Below are 10956 nucleotides of genomic sequence, written 5' to 3' on the forward strand. Positions count from 1 at the left end.
TTTTGAAGACTACTTGTAAAACCTACATGAGGAAAAAATATGTCAAAGGGGCAGTTATTATTAGATAATCTCTTCAAACTTTCCTGGTTGTTTACCTTATATTCTGTTTTCTCCCCAGTGAGAAAAAGAAAGAAAAAGAGCGTGAAGAACTGTGGAAAAAACTGGAGGATCTGGAATTAAAGAGAGGTCTTAGACGTGATGGCATAATTCCAACCTAACAGAAATAATGACAGCAACATCACTAACCTGTGGAATCACACATTTATGTAGTAGAAGATGGAGCAACAGTTTTCTGTATTGTGCAACTTTGCAGTAGATTTCACATTTGTTTCATTATTACAACAGCACTGTATATACCTGTCTCTAAGTAAAGGAAAAAAAATAAGGACTTCAATCCAAAGTTTGGACAGTAGATAGACTTCTCAGAACTTTGCAAACATAATCATTGTTCTAACCCTCTTTAAAAAACAAAAAGCAGTCTTCAAAGATATGTTGATGAAATTGCTATGTTAAAATTCTATTATCAGGAGTTCCTTATTTATCCTTAGCAGAGAGTATGAAACAATTTTCAAATGTGAACAATCTTAAATTTAGCTTGTCTTTCTGCTAAGCTGTTAAATGTATTTATAGTAACAGAAGAAAAAAAAAAAAAGACTGTCATTTCCTTATAAGTTTGTATAACATCCTCCTCTGGATAACTTGACTGTAATTTAACATCTTTTCCTTTTGCACATCTTCATGAATTGAATGTCCATGTGGAATGGGGCCAGGAATTGTAAAGGTCCCTGATAAAAGTCTTGTTTTACTGGAGTGAACATCTTTCCAGTAACCAGGTAGTCCTGGTACTCCTTTAGTTTTAAAATTAGGAGTAAAAGAGAAGAGGTGATAAACATAGTAGGGAAGGGAATTTTGGATTCATGCATCAGTTTATGGTGAATCCAAATCAATGTCTTGAATCCTTTGAAAACAGGCACTGGGATATCCTAGGCTTCAGTACCCGACCAGTATTAGTTGCATACATCACTGAACATACATACCAGAGATGTTTGAGAAATGTCAGAAAACATCCTTTTGGACCATTTTGTAATAAGAAAGACAAACACTAAACAGTACAACCATGAAATTGATTGCCAGGATTGTGAATCTAATTGGGAAGAGAGTTGAGCAAACAGCTTGGACTGTTTGGAGTTGTTGCCTTACTTTTTAATATGTATTTATAAAGTATTCCAGCAAAAGAGGATGTAGCCTCTGGGAAAACAAACAAACATATTACAGTGTTTTTTGTAGATTCTCGTTCTATATCTCATCACAGCGCCAGCCCTGTTTTTAGCCGGAAAGGATTCAGGATAAATATTACTATGCATTCTGAATTGGATGCGTATTCCTAACTACTGTATTTGTTACCAAAAGTGGTTCTACAAATGCTACTGAAAAAAATCTGAAAATCCCTAATGTCCTGAGTATTAATAATAAAGTTTAAAAATGCTTTTATATCAAAGGTGCATTGTGACCAAATTGTTTAAGAAAAAAAAAACAAAATTTAGGGCTGTATTACATATATCTTATTGGCTCTCTGCATTGTATTTAAAAGAGGAATCTTACATCTCGGGGAGATAAATGCTGATGAAATTTGTGTCCAGTATGTACTTACCTGATGCGGTTGCATTATTATGTACTGAAAGATATGTGTTTTGGAATTTATTTTCAGGATGCTTTTGCTTGTTATGGACGTGGCAGCAGTGAGTTGATAATCCTAAACCATCATCTCCAGCAGTATTCGAGGCATAGAGCTGATTCTGTGTTCATGTATGGAATTGTGATAGTAGCAAACATGAACATATTGAACTGTTGTTGCTCTTAATAGAAATATAATATCAATATGGACTTGTATATTCTCTTCCTTCCACTTAAATATAAAGTAGAATATGCAGTTTCATTATTTCTAAGAAAAAGGAAAAAAAAAAAAAAACGCTGACCTTTCTCCCCTATAAGTGTTTCAGGATTATCAGGTCACAATTTTTGCATAAAAGTCAACTAATTATGGATATTGTCATCTCAGTAACTCTGTAAAACAAAAACAAAACTTGGCTATGTTAATTTTGAAAAAGAAATAGCAGTTAAAGAGTCATATGCAACACCCAACACAACATGGTTTAATGGAATGAAGAGATTAAAAAAAAAAAAAAAACCATTAATGGGGATTCAATGTAAAGCTGGCAGAGGCTGCCGAAACGAAACAACTTAATTAAAAGTGCTGGAGCAAAGGTGCAAGTTCAAACACTAAAGATAAAAAATAAATTTGTAACAAATCATCTCCTTTAGCCCTTTTGATTTGAGCCCATTAGTTTTACTGTGCATTATTACATTTGTTTTTGATTGTATAAACTTTGTTTGCCATTAATTCATCTTTTTAGATAGAAGACATTAAAAGCACAGGTTTATGAAATATCTCTGCCCATTACAATGAAATGCAGTCATTTGAAATGAGAAAGACGAGGACCCTGTTTTGCACCTTTCCCAACCTCTGAGTCATGGTGAGGACTGCACAGATACCCTGGATATTAATTCTGTATGTTGATCATTCCAAACTGAGAAGAACAAAGCCAAATTTTAGACATACAGAAGCAATTATAAATCTATGTCTAAAATGTATAGGGCAACTTCTGAGAAGAAACACTGTCTTTTCTATTTTAACTGAAAGTGACAATGTGACATTTGTCATGTTGTGTCCGGTGACGCAGAGAAACTGAGGTAATCTGACTGTTGCACTATGTGACATAGTTAAGGCTGTACTTGCTGCATTTACAGCAGCTCTCTCTCTCTCTCTCTCTCTCTATCTCTCCTCTCTCTTTCTCTCTCTGCCCCCCCCCCCACATTTCTGCTGTTGCTGCAACTTGAGTTAATTGTGACAAATGCATCTTTGTGTTATATTTTGTTCGCTTCATAATTTCCAGAACTATATATAAATATATTTTTTAAATAGCAAATATTGTAGTTAGTCAGTGATGATCACTCCAACCTCATCCCTACCATATTGGTTTCAGGGGTAGGATAAAGAGTGTCTTTGGAAGAACAAAACCAAACCAAACCAAACCCTGTGGTTTAGAATGATGCTGGGGCCTGGATTGTTGGCCCAGAACAACCATGTGAGTGAATTGACCCATCTCATACTTTGAATCAAGCATGCATTCCTTTTCTCATTGTGCAAGTGTCCCCAGTTGTTTCCCTTCAGTGTTTAGTTTTCATTCTTTTAAATTTTATTATATTTTGCTCTCCCTGACATCTGTTTTTTATAAAATAAAATAAAAAATAAAAAAAGTAAGAAATAAATAATACCCTTGATGCCGCTGGATACTCACAAGCAGGGTTATGCTCCTTCATCTTGGGCTTGCTTGCCTAAATGGAAGGGTTTAATTTATTTTGTACCTCCTTCTATGCGTGGGACAGTCCAGGGTGCAGAGCCAGGAATTGTTTGTAATTGCACCTGCTATACTTAAATGTATAGCCCTAGGCTCAATCACACTATGGAAAGAAAAAAAAAAGTATATTTAGAGCTTTAAAAGCTTTTTTATTTTTTTGTGGGGGTTGGGGTGGGGTGGGGAAGGGAAGATGTATGGATGTTATTGGCATTTTTAAGTGTTCAGAGTTTTTTGTGTTGTTGTTGTTTTTTTTTTCCTCTTGTTTTGTTCTTTCCCAATTTAATTAGGTGCACTGAGCTGGCCCAGGAAATGAAGAGATTCTCTCTTTTGATGCTATAACCAATGTTATCACAAAGTTATGCCACCTATAGCAAAAAGGTGGCACCAGACATGATCAGTGGTATTTTATTTGCACATCGATATTTTTATTTTTATATTCTGGCTCAGCTGCTTCTCTGAGTGAAGTTAAGGAATGACCCACAAAGGATTTTTGTAGTAGGCATATTGGCAACGCATTTTCTATTTCTTGGTATTTAATTTTGAAAATCTAAAAGGATTGTGCATCTTGAGAGAAAGTTGAGCAAATTTTGATCTAGTGGAATGTTAATTTGTGCTGCTTCTTGTGCACGATAGCAGCAGTAGTATCTCTCTTGGAAATAAACATCCCATTTTATGATGTCTATGAATATAGGTTTCCTTTTCTTCCCTGCCTCCTTCCCACCCTCCTTTTTTCCCTTCCCTCCTTTCTTCCCTTCCATCCAGCCTTCCCTTCCTTTCCCTTCCCTTCCCTTCCCTTCCCTTCCCTTCCCTTCCGTCTTTACTTTTTTTTGAAATCACTTATTGTAAATAAGTTGTAATCCAGACCTCATGTATCAGTGGGGAACTTTCAAATATAAATATTACCAATACATTTTCTGGTTGTTGTCTGATTTTTGATTGAGGTATAATGAAAATGACATATCCATTGCTTTTGGTTTGAGAATTTCGCTTTAGCTTCATAAATCTTTTGGTACTTTAGTATTTCATTGTTTTAGCAGGAGAGGGCAGCAAAAGTTTATTTTTCCTGTTAGAAATGCTGTGATTCATACTGGTTTTAAACTTAATTGTGTGTGCCCATGCGTGCGCGCACGCGCATGTGTGTGTGTGTGTGTGTGTCTTTAAAACAGCATCTGTTTGTGGGTAGAGGTAAAAATGAAACATTTTTGATATGAAAAGTTGCATATGAAAATTATGGACTGGTTCAACCAGACAATGAAGACTTCTGATCCACATCAAAATTAAAATGCCACAAAACAATCCTCCAGCTCTGGCTAAAATATGCTACTTCCTTTTCAAACACAACAAAATGCAAGCTGGGTCTTAAACACTTGGAATTTAAAATGTCTTTCTTTGAAAATGATTTACTTTCTTCATAGTGGTAACAGAAACAAAAATGAAGGTGCTCCCAAAGGGAAATGTAACCTTCTCCTTTCACAGACGTGTGAGAGGTTCTGTACTGTGGGTGCATCCTAATAAAGAAGCAGTGAAGAGTTTTCAGGTGCCTGGCTGTATTTGTTTGTTTGTTTGCTGTTTCTGACCCCTGTGGCCTTTTGAGCCATACAAATAATAGATTTGAACAACTTAGTTATGAGGCAGTAGGTTGGTACATTCAGGCTTTCATCTTGAGAAAATCAGTTGTGATTAGGGGGATGTAATGTTGGAGAGTGGTCCAGGGTCTTGCTGTGCGACAGACTACTCCAAAACTTAGAGGCATGGCCCCAGCAGTTAACTGTTTTGCTCAAAATATACAGTTTGGGTGAGCTTGGCAATAAGTGTGCACTTGGGTTTATCAAGAGGAGCAGAAGAATTCACTTCCAGCATGGCTCACTCACATGGCTGGCAAGCTGGTGCTGATTGTTGCCTTGGAGTTCAGCCAGAGGCCTCAGTTCTCAAGATAGGAGTTTCCTTGTGGGGCTTCCTTGAACCTCCTCATAGTGTGGCAACCGGTTTCTAAAAATGACAGGAAGGGGAAATTGCCAATTCTTTGATGCCTGGGCCTAGAAACTTTCATGGTATTACTTCTGTCATATTTTATTGGTCAAGCTTTTACAGGGTCTGCTCAGATTCAAGTGGAGGGAACATAGACCTCACTGATGGAACAAGAGGAGTGTCATCTTTCATCAGTGCTTTAAAGCATTTGATTTAGGTGTGATCTCTCTTGGCTAATTAAATAATAAGATTTGGAACTATGTAATCAGTGTTTAATGTTCAGGTAAACTCTGAGTTGGGGAGGGGGAAACCTTGTAAATTCAACAAGTTTGTATTTCAAAACAACCATTTGTAACATCTGAAGATCACCCTGTTGGCAAGTTACAAGGAGAAGAAACTGGTCACAAAGAATTGTAGGGTTAAAAGAAATCTTAAGTTTGTTTCAATGGAATATATAACTTTGTATTATATTGCCTCCTGACTCTAAATAAATATTTATGATAATGGAGACAAAGTAAATGTTACAGTCCAATTCTTGTTTCCCAGATTTTTATATAATAGTGTCTCCTGTTGGTTTCTATTAGATCAAATTCACATTAGGTATTTTTTTTAACTGAGACCAAACTATGGGAGAGCTAAGTGGAATTAAAATTCAATTTTTTTATGATACTTGTTCATTATATAATTCTTTAAAAAGGCAGATTAAAAAAAAAAAAAGTCTCGTAGCTCCTTGCTGCCCCCCAAACCTAAAAGTCTGCTATAAGATACGTACATTTATTGGTTGATTGGACCAGTGTTTATCGATTGGCTCTGTTCATAGTCTTGCCCACACTCTGATGTTCAGATTTTCTGTTTCTTTATTCTCTAATTTAGTTCACCTCTTTTGAGATCATACTCTGAATTAATCATGTAATTTGAGACAAACTTTGCCACTACTAGATGATGTAAGGGCTCAGAACCAGGATGGATGTCAGGCACGGCTCCCTTCATCCTCGCCAAAGCTCTCAGACAAGTTGTCTCTGGCTGGAGCACCCAATATGAAGACTATGGACTTGGAAATCAGAGACCCTTGGCATCATTGGAGTTCTTGCTATTTTCAGCTGGGTGGCTTTAGAAAGTTTCTTGATCTAAGCCTCAGTTCCCTTTGTAAAATGCAGGCAAAATGATACTTATTTTATTCTTTTAATTTTTTTAAGATTTTATTAATTGTCACAGAGCACAAGTAGGTGGAGCAGCAGGCAAAGGGAGAGGGAGAAGCAGGCTCCTCACTGAGCAGGGAGCCCCATGCTCTACGAGGGGCTCGATTCCAGGACCCCAGGATCATGTCCTGACCTGAAGGCAGATGCTTAACCGACTGAGCCACCCAGGTGTCCCAAATGGTATTTATTTTATAGTGTGGTTGTATTACATTAGATAATATGTATAAAGCAATTAACACAAAGCTTGACACATGGAAACCTGGAATTATTTATCGGCAATAATTGTCAGTGTTGTTTATGGTAATGACTTAAATATGAACAAATAATCACAATAGCTGCCATTTATCAAATCTGTATGCCTTATATCATGCAGAATTTTATATTCATCATTAGATTTTTCACAACAATCCTGGGATAGAAGTTATGCCCATTGTATGGATAAGATAGCTGAGGCTTAGAGATGTTAAGTAATCTTTGTGAGCTCACACAACTACCAAGGACTGAAGGAAGATTCTGACTCTAAATTGCTCTCTGGAGCAATGATCACAAAACAGTGATCTCTGTACGATAGGATGCGTTATTCTGAGGACATACTCAAGTTTTATGCCCCGTAACTTAAAAGACTGAAATTTTCTCTCTTGCAAGAAATAACTATTTCATTCATCCTTGCATTTCCACTCACCACTCTGTTCTAGGAGCTACCCCAAACTTCAAGTTCTTTATCCCAACCCCTTCTACTTTAACTTGAGTAGAAAATGAGATTATTAGCTACATGCTTCAGTTTTTTACTCTGACTCATAAACTTAGAGCTGTTTTAGCACCTGTCCCCACGGGCTTCTCCGCAGCACCCTAGGAAGAGGTCCCTTCCAATCTTGGCTAACACCTCTTTGCAGGGCCCTGCTTCCACTCCTTATTTTCTGTTGCACTGTCAGTTGTATTCTCTTTGAATTATTGTTTGAAAAAATATTGTATCTTCATGGAAAAAATTCAAACATTCTCAAAGGCATAAAGTAAATGTCTTTTCACCCTTAAATCCTTAGTTTCTCCCTTAAGGTAATCACTATTCAAATTTTTTTGTTTTGTTTTTGTGTTTTGGAGAAGCCAACTTTAGTGAGATAGAGTTTACATGCCATAAAATTTGCCCACTTAAAGTAAGTGAGTCCGTGTTTTTAGTATATTCATAGTTCTGCAACCACTACCACTAATTTTATAAAACTTTCATTACCTGAAGACAATAACCCTTCAAACTCATTTGCAGTTACTGCCCCTTCCTACATAGTCCCTGCCCCCCAGCCCAAGGCAGCCATTACCTATTGTCTCAATAGATTTGTCTCTTCTGTATTTTTCATATAGTTGGCATCATACAATACGTGGCCTTTTGTGATGGGCTTCTTCAACTTGGCATAATGTTTGCAAGGTCCATTCACGTAGCATGTATTAGTGATTCATTTCTTTTTATTATGAAATGATTCTCCATTTTGTGAATTTACCATATTTTGTTTTAAAGGTTTTTTGTAGTCTTCAAGAAAACTTTTACTGTACATCTCAGCATAATTATACTCTTAAAGTTTAATGCTGATGGGATCTCCTATTGTTCTGCCTTTGTTCCCCCTTCATCAGATTTTATTATGAAAAATTTTAACCATAAAGCCGAAGTGAAAGAATCTTACCGTGAATGCCATATATTAACCATTAGCATTTTACCACATTGGCATTTATCACCTTTGTATCCATTTATCTTTTATCCATCCATTAATTCATTTTATTTTAAAAATGCATTTCAAAGTAAATGTAGGCCTAAGTAAACTTTACTCCTAACTATTTCAGCATGTGTATCAATAATTTAATATTCGTTTACAATTGTTTTGTGGTATAATTTACATACAGTGAAATGAGTTAACAAATCCATATATCTGTATAATCTGAATTCTTACCAGGATATAGAACATTACCATCATCTCAGAAACTTCCTTATGCCCCTTCCCAGTTAATTCCTAACATTCTCTGACATGAAAGAACTATTGTAACCTTTTCTCGCCATTGATTAGTTTTTGCCTGTTCAGAATATCCTAAAGGTGGAATCATGCAGTATGTGTTCTTTTGTGTAAGGCTTCTTTTACACACATTTTGGAGATTAATCCACATTGATGCATGTGTCAACCATTAATTCCTTTATATTGTTTTTTAAAGATAGATTTATTTATTTATTTATGATAGAGAGAGAGAGAGAGAGAGAGAGAGAGAGGCAGAGACACAGGCAGAGGGAGAAGCAGGCTCCATGCTGGGAGCCCGATGTGGGACTCGATCCCAGGACTCCAGGCTTGCACCCTGGGCCAAAGACAGGTGCCAAACCGCTGAGCCACCCAGGGATCCCCCTATTCCTTTATATTGTTGAGTAGTATTCCATTATACAAATATACCACAGTTTATCCAGTCTCCTGTTAATGGACACATGGCTGTTTACAATTGTTGGCTTCTGTGAACGAAGGTGCTATGAATGGTCTTGTACAAGTTTTCTTTGTGGATATGTTTCTAATTTTCTTGCAGATATATTAAGGGGGGAATTTTAGGGTCAAATGGAAGTATACATTTAGTTTTATAAGACTCTGGGAAGGTGGCAGAGTAGGAAGCACCAGGAATCTGTCTTCCCACCTAGACAACAATTACACTGGCAATATCTGTCTGATGTAACTGTTTTGGAACTCTGGAGTCTACTGGAGGCTTGCAAATTGGAGAGGAAGTTGTGGAGGGTAAATGACAGTTAATTCTGATCAATTTCAGCATTTATTACAGTAGCAGTTACCCATCCTCCACCCCAGCCACATGGCAGGCAGCAGTGTACTCTTGGAGCAACTTGCATACAATATGCAGGCACTAGGGTGGGAAAAGGGGGATCTGTCCTCCAAATGTTGGAAATGCATATTTGAATTGCTGATTGCTGCTTCTGATCACCAAGACACAAAAAGGCAGGCAGCCATTGTTTTTGCATCTCCCCCCATTCTTCCAAGTCCCTCCCCCTCTAACTGAGGTGACTTCCAGAGGATTTAGAGAGCCTTTTTTAGCTCTCCTTTATGTTCCGCTTTGCCCCCTTTTAGATGCCAGCCACTGAAGGTCAAGACATTTAAAAATAACTGCATATGCTTGGAAAATTGGAACGTGACCACAAATGCCCCAGGAAAAACATGTAAAAGACCTGGGAAGACATTAAGTTTACAAGCCAGACTGATCCTCAGCATAGAAACAGTGTACAACAATTAAAATGACAACAAACAAAAACTAACAAAATAGAGCAAACCCTAGAGAAGGAAGAATATCCGATTTCCAGTGTTCCCACATCATTAGATTCAAATGGCTATGTTCATCAAAAAAAATTACAAGGCATACTAAGAAGGGAAGATATGGCCCATTCAAAGGAAAAAAATAATTATGAAAAAGACAATGGCAAGTATAAAGACTTTAAAACAACTGTCTTAAAGGTGCTCAAATAAAGAGGAATGTGTGAAAAAAATCAAAATGAAATGTGAGCAAAATGGAAATATCAATAAAGAGAAAACTAAAACAACTCAAAAGAAATTGTGGAGCTGAAAGTTACAATAACTGAAATGAAAAATTCCATAGAGAGATTCAAAGGTAGATTTGAGGAGGCAGAAGAATCAATGAATTCAAGGATAGGACAATAGAAATTATTGAGGCTGGGGAACAGAAAGTAAAAAGATTGAGGAAAAGTGAATAGAACATAAGTGGGACACCACTAGTAGACCAACATATGAATCATGGGAGTTCCAGAAAGAGGAAAGAGCAGAGAATATTTAAGGAAATAAGAACTGAAAACTTCCTAAATTTAATGAAAGATCTGAAAAGAAATCTCCAAGAAGTTCTATGAACTCCAAGTAAGAGGAATTCAAAGGGACTACACTGAGACACATTATAATCAAACTGTAAAGACAAAGAATCCTGAAAGAGAGAATACTGAAAGCAACTAGAGAGAAGCAAATCATCACATACAAGAGATCCTCAACAAGATTATCAACAGATTTCTCATCAGAAACTTTGGAGGCCAGAAGAAGTGGGCCAATACATTCAAATGTTAAAAGGAAGAAAAAAAAAAAACATCAACAAAGAATTCTATATCTGGGAAAACTACTTCAAAAGAGAGAGAAATTAAGGCATTCCCAGATAAATAAAAACTGAGGGCATTTGTGACCATTATACCTGCCCCACAAAAAGTGCTCAAGGGAATCCTGCAATTCCACCTGACATGGAAGGACAACGGACCATAACCCAGAGCTGTACAGAGAAAGATCTCAATAAAGGTAAGGACATAGGCAATTATAAAATTATAAAATTATAAAAGCTAGAATTATCATAAC

The 10956-nt window shown here is 36.7% G+C and overlaps 1 protein-coding gene across 3 annotated transcripts in view; it reads left to right on the top strand.

Annotated features, from left to right (window-relative positions):
• PPP2R5E (protein phosphatase 2 regulatory subunit B'epsilon) overlaps positions 1–4951 on the top strand; it is a 146803-nt gene extending 141852 nt beyond the window's left edge. For all 3 annotated transcript variants that reach the window (XM_041758523.1, XM_041758525.1, XM_041758524.1), the window contains exon 14: positions 119–4951. In XM_041758523.1, coding sequence (XP_041614457.1) covers positions 119–218 — 100 coding nt within the window. In that variant the 3' untranslated portion in view covers positions 219–4951. The remainder of the gene's footprint in view (positions 1–118) is intronic.
• The last annotated feature ends 6005 nt before the right edge of the window (positions 4952–10956 follow it).

The sequence above is a fragment of the Vulpes lagopus genome, chromosome 6 (genome assembly GCF_018345385.1).
Source record: "Vulpes lagopus strain Blue_001 chromosome 6, ASM1834538v1, whole genome shotgun sequence".
In the NCBI taxonomy this organism is placed as follows: domain Eukaryota; kingdom Metazoa; phylum Chordata; class Mammalia; order Carnivora; family Canidae; genus Vulpes; species Vulpes lagopus.